General features: G+C 30.7%; 2 protein-coding genes across 2 annotated transcripts; one reads left to right on the top strand and one right to left on the bottom strand.

Annotated features, from left to right (window-relative positions):
- Positions 1 to 308: 308 nt before the first annotated feature.
- Positions 309 to 3,581, bottom strand: LOC101248030 (signal recognition particle 19 kDa protein). Its single transcript, XM_004245440.5, has 4 exons — positions 3,446 to 3,581; positions 3,101 to 3,288; positions 1,759 to 1,858; positions 309 to 655 (listed from the first exon to the last, which is right to left on the bottom strand). Exons 2-4 carry the CDS (start codon positions 3,275 to 3,277, stop codon positions 525 to 527), a joined length of 408 nt encoding a protein of 135 aa, XP_004245488.1. The 5' UTR covers positions 3,278 to 3,288; positions 3,446 to 3,581; the 3' UTR covers positions 309 to 524.
- A 10,906-nt stretch (positions 3,582 to 14,487) lies between these two features.
- On the top strand, positions 14,488 to 19,952 carry LOC101247739 (protein NLP6-like). The gene is made up of 5 exons (XM_004245438.5): positions 14,488 to 15,261; positions 15,837 to 16,414; positions 17,462 to 17,509; positions 17,591 to 18,509; positions 18,636 to 19,952. The coding sequence occupies exons 1-5, from the start codon at positions 14,901 to 14,903 to the stop codon at positions 19,760 to 19,762; spliced, it is 3,033 nt and encodes a 1,010-aa protein (XP_004245486.1). The 5' UTR covers positions 14,488 to 14,900; the 3' UTR covers positions 19,763 to 19,952.
- Positions 19,953 to 20,028: the final 76 nt, after the last annotated feature.

The raw sequence follows: 20,028 nt of genomic DNA on the forward strand, positions 1-20,028 counted from the left end.
TTGTTATATGTTAGTTTCTTGTATTTCGATACACTCTACTCTTTTCAAACCTTAGATAGGGGGGGTATTTTCCACATGGTATGTTAAGGTTTAGAAATCAAATTTGATTATTTTCCGGAAATAAATTTTTCATTGCACAGTTTACCAGTATGTTGGACATAATAAACCAGATGAAGCATCAGCTCATGCCAGTAGCTCATATTGAGAGTGCACTCTATCATCAGTGCTGACTAGTTTGAGATCGATCCATATTGTTGACTCCAACTAATTTGGATAAAAGCATATGTAGATGAAATCAAAAGCAAATATTAACAATCAAGAGCTAAGTTTAGGCTGTAAAAATAACAAAAATGTCTCAATCGATGATACAAATATGGCAACATTCTTCGAAAACTCATAGATCTCCTCTCTTCTTTGCAATACATTTCTCAAATCAAGTAAAATAAAAGGACTAAAATATTCCAAGATAAATAAATCTATGATCTCTAAACAGTTTGAAGAAATTGAAATGTTGCCTTCTGAAACTATCTCTTCTTTTTACCTCCCTTGCCAGACTTTGAAGAACCAGCTGCAGAAGAGGCTGCAGGCTCCTGCTTCTTAGTCCTATTAGGATGTCTTCGAACCAACTCTGCGACATTGATCATCAGCTGTTTCCCTGCAATATACAACCCTACAAAGTTAGTGTGTTTCAATAATTAAGCTTTAGGAAGGAAAACAAGTTATAGGAGCTTGACTAGAGAAGACGAGGAAATATCCCCAAATACCACCAAAACCATCAGTTAAAGCTCTGACTGAATGACATGTTCTTTTACAGACTATACACTTGTCTGTGACTTGATTTCTCTCAAAACACGACATATCTCATAATTGAAAACAACCCCCACACATGCACAAAGTCTCATATACTAGAGACTTATAAACCAAAAAGAATCATGAAAAAAAACCAAGTCGCTGAAAAAAAAAACATGTACAAGTGTGTATGGTGCTCAACTGAATCCATCCAAAAATAATTTATACTAGTAGTAGTTGCTCGGATACTCCTCCTTCACAGCCATATTTAGAACATTACATCAAAAAAATTAAGAAAGCATTTCCCTATTCATAGCATGAAAAACAGTCTGGCAAGATCGCTTTTTTAAAAGTAAAAGTGTAAGACTTAAAGGAACTTTAACCTTCGGGAATCTCCTTTCTTATGGGTAAATAATATATTGTATAAGATAGTTGCACTAAGCCACTACAGCCTTAGAGAATTTTACAGAGACAAATTAGAGTGTTGGAATGAACTGTGACCAAATAGAGATTGAGAGGACATAGAGGATGGATTCATATACTCCCACTAGTTTGAGATTGAAGCATAGTATGTCTCTTCTTTGTTGTCAAATGTCAACTAACATTTTGATGACGCAAAATATTCCAATTACACTACGTAGAGTGGCCCACGATAACATCAACTAAGAATGTTGGCTATAGCTTCATAAAAGTGGTGTAGAACAATTTTAGGTTATAGATAAATGGTATTCACTTCCATATGAAATATTTAGCATTATCACCCATATGACTTTTTTCCACAGTTCAAAAACATAGACAATTTTCCATATAAATCAAACAAGCTCATTGCTTAAAGCTTAAAAGAGAGTTTAATAAAAGTATGAAGTCAATCAACATGTTATGAAACTATAGTGCTTTGCAAAAAGCTTTAAGAAAATAGAGGATAGAACAATGCCCAAAGGGTGGGGTGGGTGGTGGAGATTTTCTTACGTGAAGGAATGACAGGGTTGTAAGGAGTTCCATCTTCCCGCTTCAGCAAAACTCTCACTCTTCCTCTCTGCATGAAATCTCGTGGATATGCCTTATCAAGCTGTAACAACCGATTCACACAATAACTATAAGCAATTTTTTCAATCTTAAAGTTCAATGATTCAATAGTTCAGAAAACATTAATAGAAACAATACAGCTTGCAAATTGGCATCTTTATTTTTCAAGGCAAATCATGTCCTTAAGAGACTTAAGGATGCTGCAGACATCACCACAATAAACTTACTTTGCACAAGTACACTTTTTTTTTAACAGCTTACCACTGATTTAAGGCACATCGCGTCCTTAAGAGACTTAAACATGCTGCAGACATCACCACAATTAACTTATTTTGCATAAGTACAATTTGTCTTTAAACAGCTTACCACCTATTTCATTGGCAGCAATTAAATAAAAATACAACAGTCTATTCAGAAATTTGCTCCTACAAGTAAATATTAACATTTAACTTAACCAATCACACAGTGATAAATGCTGTTACCAAAGTTCAGGAGATCTGGAGAACCTAGAAAGAGTCAAAGCCAGCTGTTATTCAAAATTCTAATCCCTGCACATTTCTTTTCCCCCCATATTTTTTTATCTTTTGTTGCCCTAGAGAAAAGAAAAACGAAATACAATGAAACCAAAGGATTCATATATATGATATTAACTAGTTGGGAACTTGGAATGAGGACTTAGTTGTTGTTACTACACTTGCATTAATTCCGTTACTTGCCATAGTCTGATTATTCTCTCTTTAATAACGATGTTATCTACCACAATTTGCGTGAACCTCAACTAATTCCTACTTGCTGCCTCCTAACAACACAAGTAAGACTTAAACAGATGGGAAATAATCGCCCTAGTATTTTTTTTTTAGCTAGAATTTGAATCTAAAAACCAGCATCTAGGCCACACCCTTGGGTAGTGCCCATAGTCTTATTATTCTAGATAGGTTTATGTATGTTGTGTAGAAATGTGAGACTTAAGGAGTCTACGGAGCTCAACACAGCACTAAGTTGCCTTGAAATATGAATTATTTTAGCATTCCAATGAAATGATCCTGCTACGGCAGATAAATACAGACATTTATATGGATGACTTAACTATTTTGGGATCAATGCATAGTTGAGTCTTTGTTATATATATATCGTCTCTTGCCCTTTTATAGAAGGTCAGGTACAAGTTCAAACTACATATACATATTCACATATGATAAGTATATAATCAAAGCAAAAAAAATTTAAAAACAAACCAAAATATAATCTTTGAAACAAGAAAAGCAAAAAATGCAAAAACACAAACCTCAATTGCACAAGGAATTTTGAGGAAGTTGCAGCAATCACTAATCTCAGTACAAGTAGGGTTTTCACAAGCTTTCGTCACACAAATTCTTCTTCCTTCCGCTATCGTCTTTTTTGAATTTATATAAACTGGATACAGTATGTTCCACTTCTTGATGTTCTTAATTTCACCATCCATGATGAAGATCTCTTCAAAAACCCAAAAAAAACAAAAATTAACAAAATTCAATGGATCGAAAAAAAAAATAACTCTTAATCATAACAAAAAATCTAACAAAAACAAACAAATTAAAGTATGAATACAATCAAATTTACCGTAAATCGATTAAAATGAGCAAAAATGTACCTTGATTAACGAGAAAAATGGAGATTGAAACTGTTGATCCGATTGAATGAGAAAGGGGATTTGCAGAATTTCGGGTTTTGTTGGGATGTTGAAGCCAGTTAGATTGGGCTGGGTCTTTTTTGGGCTTCTTACAGATGAATATGGGCTTTTTTAATTTAAGTCCAGTTCTTCTTTTTTGTCGTATTTTGTGTTGGTCTTTAATTTTTATTTCTCAAGAACAATGATGTGTTAGTCTTTAATTTTTATTTCTCGAGAACAATAATATTTTCGTGAAACATAAGCCTATATATTTGCATCATAATAATACAGATGCAATGATCTTGCTAGGCATAAGTTCGATTACGGAAAGTACATATAAAGATCAATCCATTTGAAGGACGAAACGTGGGATGAATTACTCCAACATTGCTTTTGGATATGAGTAGGGAAATTTCACTAATAGCCACTTGTAAGCTTGTGATTGAAAAATAGTTATGAAGTTTTAAATTTTAGAGGCGAAACTCATTGATATTATTGTGAGATTTTAATTGTTAAATTTAAAGCTTCATGATAACGTGTATCTTTTTCTGTTCATTTTATTTAATTTTACTTTTTAACAAAAGAATATTTCACGTAATTAACTTTGGTAAATATGGAGATCGGAGTTTTATTTTAGTTATTGCAATCTTTCATTTTTATTTAGATGGAAGAAGGATTTTATCTCACAATAAGTCCTTTCTACTAAATTTCAATGTTTTACCTTTTTTACAATATAATATTATTAGAGTTTTCAAAATTGTAAAGTAAAAGATTGTTATGATTTTAAGTCATGAAACTACTATTTAAATTATGATCTCTTGGCCATTTCAAATTGTCCTTTTGGAGGTACGATTTTGTGTGTCCATGAATAAAAGCAAAAACTTTATTTTAGTACTTTTTGTTTAAACAAATATTTGTTAATTCAAATTGGATCAATAATGACCATTATGATATAGTTATATATCTTTATCATTACTAACAATCATTTGTGTAAAATAATAAAGGGTCAAGTACCCATTCGAGTCCTTCAAAATTGTGTTTGCAATTTGTTGGTCGTACGTTCTAACACTCATCTTGTCACATATTTAGACAAATTAAGTAGGTTGAACACTTGAACCAACTCCCACTGATAAAAAGAGTTGATAGTAATTGTGTAGTTCGATTAATTTAAATTTTTAAAACTCAATATCAAAATTTTTTATCAAAAACTTCTTTTAATACTACACATGTTCAATTATAAGGGGGAAATATTATTTTCTTGCAAAAGCTTCGAATTTCTCTCTCTTTTAGCTTTTTGGGTATTTCAAATTTAGGAATCATTTAAATAACACTTTATTCTAATTATGTCAAGTTAATAACGAATTATGATAGATCACCGTAATATATATTTATAATTTTATTCATTCAACTCAAACTTAAAAAGATGCGAGATATACTTTACGAATCAAGCAATCCTTTTAGAAATAAACATGCTTTATTTCCAAGATTATAAGCTCGAATTTTTATGCATATATATTTTTGAATGATACGTTGATTTATTAGTAATATCTTTATAAAATAAAGTATCACTCTATATTATGATAAAAAAATTCCTTTTAATATAAATTTACTTTTAATTATTGTCATTGTTTCATAAACTCAGCCGCCAACTCCACTTTGTCACCAGACTCATGATTAAACATAATTAGAAGAATGAAGATTCATAATCAACCATCCATTTTTACAAATAAATATGTTTGACTATAAAATTATATTCTGTCAAATAAAAAAAAAGAGGCAGCTTTCATAATTATAATAATAATGTGTCAAGTGATGTGGTGATGCACTAATAAAAGTTTAACCACTTTGATTAATTATTTATAATTAACAGCCGACTTCTATAAGATTACTTGATCTTTTTTTAGAATTGATTAGATAAATAGATCTTGATGTAAACTATAAAATTGTGCTTACGTTATAAACAATACATGTGCCAAAATAATATGAGAAAATTACTCGATAATAAGAGTTTATATATTGATTGGCCAGAATATTTTCTCTAGAAAAATAATTTCCTTAAAAATAAGGATAATAATTTTCTAATTATTAAATACTGAAAAATAAAATATATTTTTATAAAAAATATTTTTATTCCTATCAAAAACATCGCAATCATTGAGAAAAAAAAATGATATCATGTTTTAGGAATTTATTTAATAGTACTCAAGTTGCAATATATATATTGGTAGAATATATATAATAATACGTATAGATAAGCATGGATTGTATAGACTTCTTCAATGAAAGCAAAATATTAATATGAACTTAGAGTTCCAAAATAAGGGGAGGGAAAAATTAAATTAAACAACATATAATATTATTTAATTTGAGATTTTTTATAATAGTATGTTTTCTTCAGGAAGAAGTCATAAGAAGAATTTAATTTTGATTTTGATTTCTCAAAGTAGTTGGATGCCAATTTGACAACCATCAAATTTGATTCTTTTATAAATTCTATAAAATCAAATAAAAAGAAAAAAAAAAGATTCTTTTATGGAAGATATATTCCACCCCTACTTCTTGGTGGTCCTCCGATTGGTTGAAGTATATAAAATAGAATAAGATGTATATAAAATAATTACATATATAATATAGAGTATGTATATAAAATAATTTACACTAATATTTCAAATTATTTATGTATTACATTATATTACATGTTATTTGCAAAAATGATTATTGTAGGTATGTCATTTCTAGATTTCATTTAACATGAATGTTTTATTATACTATTATTTTTTTTTATGTATTTGATTTTGTTTATATTTTACTTGAGCTAATAGTTTATCAGAAATAATCAATTCTCTATCTTTACGAACTAAAGAGTTGATTGAAATTACATTGAATATGTTATGCTTGTTATATATATATATATATATATATATATATATATATATATATATATATATATAAACTGACTCGATCTTGGTAATTATTTTTAAGAAAAAACATTATAAGTCTTTTTTTATACTCTTTAGAACTTGTCTTGTCACAAATGATATATTCTTTTCAATCATAAATGGTTATGCTAAGAATCAAAACCTCCAATTTTTCTGATTAACAAGCAGAAACCCAATATATAATAAGAAATACTATAACAATAGACATTGTAGTCAAAATATTATTATTTTTGTTATTATAATTGTGAATTTGACCCTAAGTTATAGACCAAAAATCTAGAGACACATATTTTGTGGTCCCGTTGTGTTTAGGAGAATTATCATATATGTCTTAAGTTCCTAAAACAAGACAAATAATTGGTGGTAGGCCTCCTTTTTAGAAAGTAAATTTGAAAATGACAAATAATAAGTTGTCCTTATAAACTGAAAATTATGTCATGGACAACTAATTTTTGTTGTACAATGTGCAAATTGCAATAAGAGCACATACTAAAGAAGAAAAAGGGGACATAATACTGTTAGTCAAGAGGCCACAATGAAGAATACATATGACTATGAGGCATGAATTGGATAAAGGGGAAGAAAATAAAAGAGTAGTATAATCATGGCGCCGGGCGGCGCCATATTATTTGATATGAATTTAGATGAATTTTTCGATAGTTTTTCTTATGAGGGTATGTATTTATATGATGTTGTGAGTTCAATGACATATTCAGATTAATTCATAGTTTCACTCAGGATGATATTTAAGAAATTACGAAGATTTCTAAGACTTATGAATTTTAAATATTTTAGTATTATTTATTTATGTGTGTGACCAATAAAGTTTTTAATTAAGAAAATATCAAAATGAATCGTTCTTTTTAAAATGAACAAATAAAAAGAGAGTGTTAAACAAAATGGAACTAAACTAAGATAGCAAAATCACCATAAAGGAAGAAATTGATCGTAGAAAAGAGAGAAAGAAAAAATTAAATATTTGATGAAATAATGGAAAATCCTTAAAAGTAGAAATATCGAGAAGAGAAGAAAAATGAGAGAATCAAATATCTTTCAAACACAATTATATAATGCATGATCTCGACAAAACAAAAAATTTTGTCCTCAAATATGAAAGTCCGTCAATAATAAATATTATAAACTTATCTCATAATAAAATCAGTTATTATTAATACCTCCTTATGGATTGATTTGAGCGTAGCTAATTTTGTCCATTCATTGTACAACTTTATTTATTATTTCCCTTTAATGTACTCTAATTCATATCACACATAATTTGCTAACTTTGCAAAATGGGTCATCCACCTTGACTTCTTGGTTAATTTAATTTAATTCATAACAAAGAAAGTGGAATATAATCTACATATTAACCTCTCTTATTTTAATATTTAATCTTTTTGGCCACTGGGGAAACATAGTAATTAATTAACTTACTGTCATTATAATGCTCACAACACTTTCTTCTTAATTTGTATATGTATTATTAGACTTATTTCCTTTTTAAAAGCTTATATATGATAATGAACTTTAATTTCATAATTAGTCAATATTTTTCAGCTAAAGAAAGTGATTTCTTTCTTATCTAAATTTCACCAGTTGAGTTTTCATTCAATTAATTAATTAATTAGCTTACTGGTGGAGAAGCTAAGGGGAGGCTTTAACTATAAATGGTCACAACATAATTATTTTTTGGAATTTAGCTGGAAATTTCATGTTTCTAGGAAGTACGTAAGATGAAAACTGGAAAGGAGTCCATAGATAAAGATTTCATTACCAACCTGGGTTTCATGAGATTGTTTTATTCTTAATCGGGATCCCTTCTTAATCTGAGGTTTCAAGTTTGAGCTTTAAAGATATAAGAAATTTAAATTATTTAAAAATATTTTTATCGTATATATATATATATATATATATATATATATATATATATAAAGATTATGATATTTCCTTCTATTAAGGCTAAATATATAAAATCTCCCCTAAACTTGACAGTAAAATTCACTTTAACACTTAAATTATACGAGTGTTTAAATACTTCCCTTGACATCTTTCAAGTGAATTTATATACACCCGAATAGCTTTGCACCCCACCACCCCAAGTTCTTAATACCACTATCCCTTTACCACCATCCCTTTCATCTTCTTTACACCCCACCATCCTCTCCCACCCTCAACACCACTTTTTTCTTCTTCTTGACACCCCACCCACCCACCTCATTTTCTTTTTTTTTTAAACCTCCATCCTTACTCTATATCTCCTATTCGATGAACTTTCCAGCTTCTTTCTATTTCTTTGAAATACTCCATCTCACCGTCACCCCCCTCCCTCCCTTTTTCTTTGAATTAGTAAAGGGTGTGATGAACACACACAAAAAAAAAGTTAATAATTTATTTTCGCTTCTAAATTATTATTTATGAAAGAGTTTAAATGTGACGAACTTGAAGCTTTTGTTAATGAAAATTCTATAATATCTTCATCTCAAATTAAATTTTCATACATTATTTATTGTTTTGATAATGTCTTCAAAATTGAATGTTCTTTTGAGATTTTGCGAATATCTTTGAGATTTTGAATTTATATGACTGAGTGTGTTCAATTACAATTGTGATTTGAGTTTTTTTTTTTTTTGGCGTGGGGGGTGGAATTTTATGACAGTTGAGTAATAAGCTTTGATTTTTTTTATAAAAAAATTGTTATTAAATTTGTGAATAAATAAAAAGAAATAAAAAAAATTGAAAAATCAAAATCTAAATAATGTCCGGCAATTATGTGGCGCTGACGTATCAATGATTTGGAGCGTCTGTAATACACTTGCCAATGTGAGAGTGATATTATAATTTTAGAGTGATAATATTAAATTCACTTAAAAAGAGATTAGGAGGCTAAATAATTATCCGTAATGTTAAAGTATTAAAGTAAATTTTGCTGTCAAGTTAACAGGAAATTTTATGTATTTTCTTTTCTATTAAAAAAAATGAGATAATTACGATCTAACATTTCTTTTACATCCTTGAGATCAGTATATTCTTTCATACAAGATTTTTTCATTTGATTAGAATCGTGATATACGAGAATCGATAGCATATTTATAACAAATCTAACCTTGATATTATATTAAATTAAAACCTCAAAGGGGGGGGGGGGGGAATATTCAAATTTGGTGTGATTTTCGTGAACAAATAGGAAAAGGAAATATCATAGTATAACTAAAATATATTCAATTATAGAAAATAAAATTTCAAAAAAATAATTTTATTTTATTTATACATAGAGGCATCGATATGTGTGACTCTTATGTACTAGAACTACCATAGAATCTAAAAGTTTATTTATAAGGATAAGGGTGTCCATTCCTTATCGAGGATGGGCTACACAAATAGTAAGTTTTTGGTTTGTTTGTAGTAATTAAATGACAAAATAAAAATGGACCATTTTATTTAGTTGAAGATGATGTAACCTCTTTTTCAAGTTTCAAAAAGTTTGTGATTAATCTCCACTCTTCCTCAAATAGAATTTTTTATAATAACAAATGTTTAATTTGTTTATTTATATTGGCTTCTTTTTATTCTTTTTGTCTTTTATCTCCACAATTGATTTGCAATGAGTAATGACACATCTTTGGAGACATCTTTTGATCCCAACTCAGCAACAAAATAAAAAAAAATTGATATTTATAAATTTTAATATATATATTATAATTTTCGATACATCATATTTGAAAGTTGCTCTTGAATTAATTACCGTTTTTTAACTTTATGTGATCAATTGACTTTTCATTGCATTTTAGATTTCTCTTATAAATTATATTGGATGCAATATCAGTGTTAGCATGGATTCAATAACTATTTATTTGGTCTCACTTTATGTGATATAAATAAAATTTAGAGATATAATTAAATTTTTATATGATTTTTAAAGATTTTAATTTGTTAATTATTATAATTTGTAGTACTTTCACGTAATCTTTAAATAATGTGTATGTTACTTCTCTTTGTCCTATATGTGTAGTACAAAGAGGTCGCTATATGTGTACAGTACAAAGAGAATTTCAAGAGTCAATATATTGTTGATATTTGCAATGCTTTTAGCTAGTTTTCAAATTAAATACATGTTATTTCCATAGTCCAATTTTATGTGACAAAAATAGATTAAATTTATGAATTAATCAATTTTCTTAAAACAAATTGAATGTTTTATATGTTTTTCAAAAATATTTTAAGTTATTAATTATCATGATTTATACTATTTTTTACATAATTTTAAGTATATTACTTTTTTAAAAATAAAACAAATATAAATTAAAACGGATGAAAAATATACTGAAGCGTGGAAGGCATGTTGATCGGTTATCCACACTTATAGTTAAGTAGTAGATAGTAAATATGATTTAAATATCTCTAAATAAGTAAAGTAAAATATCTAATTTAAACATGACTACGAAAGTAAATTTTTTATTTTATATTTGATATTTGTAATAAAATTTTGATTAATTTAATTTATAAAAATATATATTAGATATTTGTAATTTCAACTAGGTCATATCTAGCTAGCCAGTACTTATATACGTACACTTTTTTAGAGACTCTCGAGCATTGAAACAACTCTCCTCAATCATGATTTTAATATTATAAATAAGAAAAAATTGACGTTATAAAATTTTAGAGAAATAATTTGAATATTTATTTCTATTTTATCCATTATGTATTATTAAAAGTATTTATGGGATTTGATAACTTTTAATTTTATCAATCTTCTAAATGAATAGATACAAGTAGCAAGAAGTTGAATTTATTAAGGAAAAGTCATTTTCTTTTACATGGATTAATACTACTTAGGGTGCTAAAATTGAACAAGGGGCAAGTTGTAGAAGGATTATTGTTAGCTAAACAAACTTTAATCATCAATTAATTTTTCTTATTATTAAAGATGAATTATTTCAACATCCATGGACCCCATCATACTTAATTCTCTTTAAAAAAAAATACTTCCAAAAGATACACTTTATGTGAGCAACCAATTAGCTTTATAAACCGATTTCTAGTATACTCTAAAATTTAAAAAATACAAAAAAATAAAATAGATTTATATTTGCTCCACATGATTGAGGCAGGCACTTAATTAATATAATCTTTTATTTAATCCATTATTATGATGATGTTGCAAGAAGGGTACAATTTTGACAAATTTAACCTTGCCCAATACTAATTTGCAGTTAAAAAAAAATTATTAGTGGGTATTATCGTCAATTTGAATTTAAATAAGATGTAGTAGAAGTTAATCATCATCCATTAGCACTTAAGACAAATAAAGTAAGTCTAACGCTTTTTAATAAATCAATTTAAACAAATCATTTCCTTAATCTAATGTTAATTAAGGGATCTACGACAGATTCCACTCATGATTTCATTAATTTTCTCGTCACTTGCTATTTATAAAATAAAGATTTAATTTAGAAATAAAATAATAATAAAAAAAGATAAGTCATAATGTTTAGATTTTACTGATTCAGTAACGGTAAAGGTCACCTACTTAAACAAAAACAAAATATTTTTTTTTATTGGTGATCGAGCGAATTTAGTGGATAACTTATAATTTATGCGAATCAATAGTTTTTTACTCGAATTATATATGTATATTAAAATTTTACTGAATATAATAAATATATTTCAAAATCTATAATTTTAATAATATTCGAGCGAATAGCAAGTCAGATATAATTAATTATTGATTGAATAAGCACGATCGTTTAATTATAGATTCATCTCTAACCATTATTAGGTAATTAAAACGAAAGAAGAAGGACTTTAGTATGTTCTTATTTGTTTGATGTAAAATACACTTAAGCTTGAACGTTTTTTAATGTGATTGGTAAGTAAGGTTTGACAAGTTTTTTCATGGATCAATTAGGGCTATATATTTAGTCTAACTCAATCAAACGTTCATATGATTGAATTGTACGAACCATATACTAATAATCAATGAATTGACTGGTCATAATTAACATGTCTAAATTTAAATGAATTAGATGGGTTTCATTATCATAAATAAGTTTTACTACCCCTAATCATAATTAATTGACTAATAGATTATTGTACTAAAGACCAAAATGAATATGAATATGTAATCCACGAATGACAAAGTATACATGATACGAAAAAGTAGGTGAAAGAGAATTTCAACATAAATATTTCATTCCATAAAGTGAAGGGAAAAAGGAGAAAAAGAATAGGGAAAAGAGTTTGAGAATATATTCGATGGCCTCCAAAAGAAGAAAATTGAAAAAATATAAAGTTACCAATAAAAAATGTAAGATAATACTTCAAAAACTTCTAGATTTTGTAAAATGTGGAATTTATGTTATCATATGGACCCTTCACTCTGTATCTCATTTTAAAAAAAATAAAATCAATCGATATTTTATATATATTTAATTTTTGATTAATTTAGCTCTTCAATCGACGATCTACTGCTCCCTCTTAATAGCAGATGCCCATGCTTTGATTCGAAAGCCCTAGCCATCCCCAGGTATTCAGTGTCTGGTTCGATAGGACCAGGAAGAGAGGACTCTTTTTTTTCCTCCTCCCTTCAGTCCAGTTTGAACCCGTCCCAACAACGGGGAAAGAACGGCGAAGTCCATCCGAACCGTCCAATGAAGAATAAGAGGAGAGCAAAGCGCCAATGGCGCGCGAAGCGCATGCGGAACGGGCACGGAGAAAAAGAAGTGTGGAGGAGAAGCAATTTTGTATCACATAAGATATTTAAAGATTATTATTTTAATTTTGTATCACATATAATATTAAAGAAAATTATTTCAATTACGTATAAAATATTAATGGAAGAAACACTCTCAATTAAAATATTTTTATTTTTAAATGTAGAACATGAGACTTATAATTAAGCATAGGATAACCTATTCGTTACACCATTTCGCTGATCTATGTATCACTTTTAATTCATGTATTAATGGTTTTACTGTTTATTATGTTCTAAGATTTTATAAATATATGATCTTTTTTTCTTTGTTTTCGTTGTTATAAATTAAATAAAAATGAGATTTACTAAAAAATAAATGTACGACATTAATGTTTTAATATACTATAAAAAATTCATTTTAACTCTGACCCCGATTCATTTTTTTTCTTTTCATTTTACTATTTTTGAATATTATATTCTAAATTTCTTATAAAAATTATGCTTAAACCTGAAAGTTACAGAAATCAAAAATTAACACAAGTCTAATTACGGGCCAAATCAAAAGAAAACAAATCAAAGTCAAATCTAATTTATTTTGATTTCGTATTAGCCTATCTTATACAATTTATATATTATATATTTAACAAGAAGAATGAGAACTATAATAAGTAATAAACAAAGTAGTTCTAAATTTCTAATAATCAAATTAAATGTACACCTCTAAAATTAGAAAGAAACAAAATAATACTAAGTCAAAGTATTAATGAACCATTAACTAAAAATATTAATTATTTAAAATAAAATGTACTTACATTTTAATTTTTATTTAAGACTCTATATTACAGAAATAAGTGATTGAGACTACACAAACAAGAATTTAAAAAAATCTTCTGCTTATTTGCGTGAACTTTCCAACAACTAAAAAAAGTATATAGGAAATGGTAGATTCCTTTGTAATTTTACTTTCTAAAATGTGATAAAAAGGTAATCTCCTTTTTTCATCTTTAATTCAAAATATCTGGATGAAACTTTTAAAATGGACAAAATTATAATAAAGAACATATTGAATGGATCGAGAGATAAATAAAAACTCAAAATAGCAATAATTGAATTTTAAATTCAATACTCATATTTATCTAATAATTATTAAATTCGATCGAATTTATATTCAAATTTCTAGCTTTTGTCACTACAATAACAAAGAGCTAACATATTTTTTGCAACACATATATATAGTGTTAAGAAGATTTAACATATTTAATATACTTTAAAAATTATTTGCATCCAGTATATTTTTATTAAACCAATATACACATACCATGTATTTGCACACAAACTTTCACTAACACTGATTAACATATATCTTCACCTTATTAGTTATTACTTCACTTAACTATGAAAAACATAATACGTACGTGAATTAACTCCTCACTTATAAGGCTAATTTTGTTACTTACTTTTACTCGTATAATGAATGTTTTTAAACTGAGGAGCAAGGATAGAAGATATTTATCATTATAATTTTTTTTAAAAATAGCGATTAAAGATGTTCACTGTCCGAGTAATTCGAAGTAGTTATGATAAGGTGGAAAGTGTTGTAGGGAATAGTTGTTTTAAGTTTTTTTTATGGATAAAACTTTGTGGAAATGCAAGTAGGTTATACAACTATTAGATTCCAAGTCTCAATGGAATCACACTCCTCAATTAACCATTATCGTCATCTTCTTCGTCATCTTTCTCTTCTCGCCACATACATAATAGAGAGAGAAAATCTCCATCATTATCACTTCACATATTTTCTTCAATGTCCGAGCCGGAAGAAGAAATGAATTTCATTTTCCGTTCAAAGCCAAAGGACTTTGTACATCCACCGCCGGCGACGGCGGCGGCGGCGCAGCAGCAGCAGCATGCGGTGGGGGAGAATCATAGGGATTCGTTGATGATGGATCTTGATTTGGATCTCGACGCTTCCTGGTCATTTGATCAGATCTTCGCCGCAGCTGCTTCAGCTTCAAATCCTATGTCGCCGTTTCTCGTATCGGCTGCTTCTGAACAGCCTTGTTCTCCACTTTGGGCTTTTTCTGATGAAAACGAAGATAAGCCTAACGGAAATGCTCTCTCTACAGGCAGTTTACGGCTCTCCAACTACCCTAGATTTGTCACTTGTAAGCTTCGGGCTTATACTTGTTGTTTCCAACTTTTTTGGAACTATGTGTGAAGTTTAGTTGACTTCGGGAAATTTCTTTATGATGAATATTAGAGTATTAATACATAGTATTAAACAATTCTTTTAGTTCAATACATCATCAAGTTATACTAGCTATTTGGTTTTATTGTGAAAAAAATGGGGATTCTCTCGGCAATGAAGATTGCACAGTAGTTGTTTCTATCCTAGAACATTGACATAGCACGAGATCAAAATATGTACTACTTTTCTTCTTTTGACAAGTGCAAAAGATTGAACTTTTTGTTACTCCTATAGTTTTTTTGCCCATTTTTTAATGTTAGTATGACTAGCAATGTTCTTTCTACAATAAGCTACATGTAGTGATTAATGTAAGCATCTTTAACTTATATCATGTAAAGTGGATAATGGATATAGATGATTCATATAATTGTCTCTAAAATAGTTTTGGATTTTAGACGTAGTTATCGTTTTTCCAAGTGAAGTATAATTGATATCATTTGGTTATTGAGACCAACGAAAGATTCATAAATTTTTCCTTTGTCTTTGGAGCAGATGCTAATGAACATGAGGCTGCACCTGAAACTGTGTCTGTCACTGATGATAAGAAAAGAATCCCTCCACCAATTAAAGGATTAGCCCCGTTAGATTATCTGGATAGTTCTTGCATAATCAAGGAGAGGATGACACAGGCACTTCGATACTTCAAGGAATCAACGGGAGAACGTGTGTTAGCTCAGGTCTGGGCACCTGTTAAGAATGGCGGTCGTTATGTGCTTACAACTTCAGGGCAGCCCTTTGTTCTTGATCCAGACTGTAATGGGCTTCATCAATATCGAATGGTTTCTTTGATGTATATGTTTTCTGTGGATGGGGAGACTGATGGAGTTCTAGGACTTCCAGGCCGTGTCTACCGGAAAAAGTTGCCAGAATGGACTCCAAATGTGCAGTATTATTCCAGTAAAGAGTTCCCCCGTCTTAATCACGCCCTGGATTACAATGTTCGTGGAACTTTGGCATTGCCAGTATTTGAACCATCTGGTCAGTCTTGTGTTGGTGTACTGGAGCTCATAATGACCTCCCAGAAAATCAATTATGCTCCTGAAGTTGATAAAGTATGCAAAGCACTTGAGGTTTGTTCTAGTCATTCCTATACATAAAACTTTAACTAGTTGGTATGTCTCTCACGGACACTTGATAGCTTGTTTGCTGCACCAATTTTGTGTTGTCTAAAGGCTAGAGTTATCTAATAAATTTTGTTTTACTCGGTAGCGGCTGAGGTTATATTCATTTATCAAAGGGGTGACAAGAGATCAGTGAGTGCTATGCCATATTGCCATCCATCATTCTGTTCTTCTCTAGGAAAGTGCACTTTTGTGTTAAAGGAATACAGAGTTAAGCCGGTTTACCAGATAGACTCAAGTGAAGTGTTTTCTGGCATGCTGTATCATCTTTCCAGCACTCAGTTAAAAATATTTTGTCAAAAAAATTATCAATATGAACAGTTAAATGTAATGTTTTTTGAAATTGTTCTCTTGCTTTTGAGTGATGTGTATTGGTGCCAAAATCTCAAAATGGACGATCAACAGGCCCCTGTCCGAAAATTTCAGAGAGTCTGGATGAATAACCAATGCCAATTTTATTCAAGTACATGATGCGATTTAGAACATATATCTTATGATCTGTTAGTATATACTATAAAACTATGTAGGTATTTGTATGCTAGAATCCCAGATTGGATCAGATGTTTCTTACTTGTGGTGAAGAACTGCTGGAAGTTTCTATTTGTGTATTATTATTAATATATATATTTTTTTTGTGGATATTTTGACTCTGTTGCATGTGGTCTGATGAACTGGAATTCTCCCTGTTTAAGATCACAACTGTCTTTTGTTTTCATATGCATTTAATGGATTTCTTTCTCTCCTGCTGTGATTTTATATATTGCTGGTTCGTGAAGGTGCATTAGTGCATGTGCTCTTTGCTTCATGGGATATCAAATTATCAGCTAGTGTTGATTCAACTATTTTGATTAGTACTTGTGTAGTTGCTAAAATGTTTTTATCTGTAAGATGCATCGTCATGTAAACCAAATGCATAGCTTTTCCAATCCTTTTTTTCTACATTGAAGTTGAGCTTAAAACATTCAGTTTTGTTAAGTGATTTCAGTTTTTCTGCAGGCAGTGAATCTGAAAAGTTCAGAGATATTGGACTACCCAAACCATCAGGTGAGAAGATCGCATCTCATCTAAGCTGTTGTTGATTGTCGTCTGAATAAGTCTTATGTCGTTGGCTATTCTATGAACCAGATCTGTAATGAAGGTCGTCAGAATGCATTGGTCGAAATCTTGGAGATATTAACAGCTGTATGTGAAACTTATAAATTGCCTCTGGCTCAGACATGGGTTCCGTGCAGGCATCGCAGTGTGCTGGCTGATGGTGGTGGGTTTAAAAAGAGCTGTAGTAGCTTTGATGGAAGCTGCATGGGACAAGTCTGTATGTCTACGACAGATGTAGCATTTTATGTGGTTGATGCTCACATGTGGGGTTTCCGCGAGGCCTGTGCTGAGCATCACTTACAAAAGGGACAGGGAGTTGCTGGAAGGGCATATGCTTCTCAAAAATCATGCTTTTGTGAAGATATAGGGAAGTTCTGCAAAACAGAGTACCCCTTGGTGCACTATGCACGTTTGTTTGGGTTGTCCCGCTGTTTTGCAATCTGCTTACGGAGCACTCACACTGGCAACGATGATTATATTTTAGAGTTTTTTCTGCCCCCAAATGATGGAGACTACACTGACCAGCTGGCCTTGCTGAACTCTCTCTTATTGACAATGAAGCAGCACTTTAGGAGTCTTAGGGTTGCTTCTGGTGAGGAACTTGAGCATGACTGGGGTTCAGTTGAGATTATTAAAGCATCCACAGAAGAAAAACTTGGTTCAAGGTTTGACTCTGTGCCAACCACCAAATCTCTTCCTCAGTCTGCTAGTGTAGCAAATGGAAGGAGACATCCTGATCTAATGGAAGAGCAGCACTCCACTGTGGCAAAAGGTGCAGAGGGTGTAAATGTTACAGCTGAAGCCCATAATCATGCTTCTGTCCCCCAAAATAAACAGACTGGTAAGAAATCAGAGAGAAAACGTGGAAAAGCTGAAAAAACAATAAGCTTAGAGGTTTTGCAACAGTATTTTGCTGGAAGCCTTAAGGATGCTGCGAAGAGTCTTGGCGGTATGCTATTCAAAATATTATGAACTTCTTCTTTATCATGTTTTGCTCACAAAAAGTTTTCATTTTCCCCCTTTCCCAGTGTAATGGCTGATTTGACTATTCTCGTTAATTTTCTCGCAATTACAGTTTGTCCAACTACAATGAAGCGCATTTGCAGGCAGCATGGGATCTCTAGATGGCCATCTCGCAAGATAAACAAGGTTAACCGGTCCCTTTCAAAGCTAAAACGTGTCATTGAATCTGTGCAAGGAGCTGATGGAACATTCAGCCTGACTTCACTTGCACCAAATTCACTTCCTGTTGCTGTTGGTTCTATTTCTTGGCCTGCAGGCATAAATGGTTCGCCGTGTAAAGCTTCGGAGTACCAAGAAGAGAAGAATGAGTTCTCCAACCATGGAACACCAGGAAGTCATGAAGAAGCTGAACCTACAGACCAAATGCTTGGAAGCCGGATTATTGGGAATGAAGAGCTCTCTCCAAAGCTGAATGGTTTTGTGCGTGAAGGGTCACATAGGTCCAGAACCGGGAGCTTCTCTAGAGAAGAGAGCACGGGGACGCCTACCTCCCATGGATCATGCCAAGGTAGTCCTTCCCCTGCAAATGAGTCCTCCCCTCAGAATGAGCTGCTCAATTCACCTACACAAGAGTCGGTCATGAAAGTGGAAGGCTCTTTGGAACCAGCTCGTCAGACCACAGGAGAATTAAACTTATCCACTGCATTCCTAATGCCTGGGCTTTTTATTCCAGAACACACTCATCAACAGTTTAGGGGAATGCTAGTTGAGGATGCAGGCAGCTCACATGATCTGAGAAATCTCTGTCCGGCTGGAGAAACCATGTTTGATGAACGTGTCCCAGAATACAGTTGGACAAACCCACCATGTTCTAATGGAATTGCTACGAATCAAGTTCCTCTTCCTGTCGAGAAGATGCCACAATTTTCTTCCAGGCCTGAAGTAACATCCGTGACTATAAAAGCAACCTATAGGGAAGACATCATAAGATTTCGACTTTGTTTGAACTCTGGCATATATAAGTTGAAGGAGGAAGTATCCAAGAGGCTAAAGTTAGAGATGGGAACTTTCGATATCAAGTACCTAGATGATGACCACGAGTGGGTTTTAATCGCGTGCGATGCAGATCTACAAGAATGCATTGATATCTCAAGTTCATCAGGCAGCAATGTAGTAAGATTGTTAGTTCATGACATAATGCCCAATCTTGGTAGCTCCTGTGAGAGCTCAGGTGAATGATTAGAATTTAGGTTGTAAATATATAAAAACTAGTAAAATCATTCTTGTAGTGCTAGGTTTCTTGTCCATGTGGAGTGTAGGTTTTGGTTATGGCAGGGTCCCCTGTAATTGTAGAAAGTTTTTACTTTTCAATTGTATTCATCTTGTAAGCTTAAGAAAATAAGTTTTTTGCTTTTGTTGTTGCAACTTACATTCATTTGTCCATTTGGAATTTTTTTATATGGACTATAAAGATTCATATAGTCGATCTTAATTGTTTTGAAAGT

The sequence above is a fragment of the Solanum lycopersicum genome, chromosome 8 (assembly GCF_036512215.1).
Source record: "Solanum lycopersicum chromosome 8, SLM_r2.1".
In the NCBI taxonomy this organism is placed as follows: domain Eukaryota; kingdom Viridiplantae; phylum Streptophyta; class Magnoliopsida; order Solanales; family Solanaceae; genus Solanum; species Solanum lycopersicum.

What these genes read in the sequence shown, in the direction of transcription:
- LOC101247739 (XM_004245438.5), top strand. Translation starts at nt 14,901, where the DNA reads ATGTCCGAGCCGGAAGAAGAAATGAATTTCATTTTCCGTTCAAAGCCA. An exon ending in AAGTATGCAAAGCACTTGAG is followed by an intron (nt 16,415 to 17,461) that starts GTTTGTTCTAGT and finishes GTTTTTCTGCAG; the next exon opens with GCAGTGAATCTGAAAAGTTC. An exon ending in TGCTGCGAAGAGTCTTGGCG is followed by an intron (nt 18,510 to 18,635) that starts GTATGCTATTCA and finishes TCGCAATTACAG; the next exon opens with TTTGTCCAACTACAATGAAG.
- LOC101248030 (XM_004245440.5), bottom strand. Translation starts at nt 3,277, where the DNA reads ATGGATGGTGAAATTAAGAACATCAAGAAGTGGAACATACTGTATCCA. An exon ending in AAATTCCTTGTGCAATTGAG is followed by an intron (nt 1,859 to 3,100) that starts GTTTGTGTTTTT and finishes CGGTTGTTACAG; the next exon opens with CTTGATAAGGCATATCCACG. An exon ending in CAACCCTGTCATTCCTTCAC is followed by an intron (nt 656 to 1,758) that starts GTAAGAAAATCT and finishes TGTATATTGCAG; the next exon opens with GGAAACAGCTGATGATCAAT.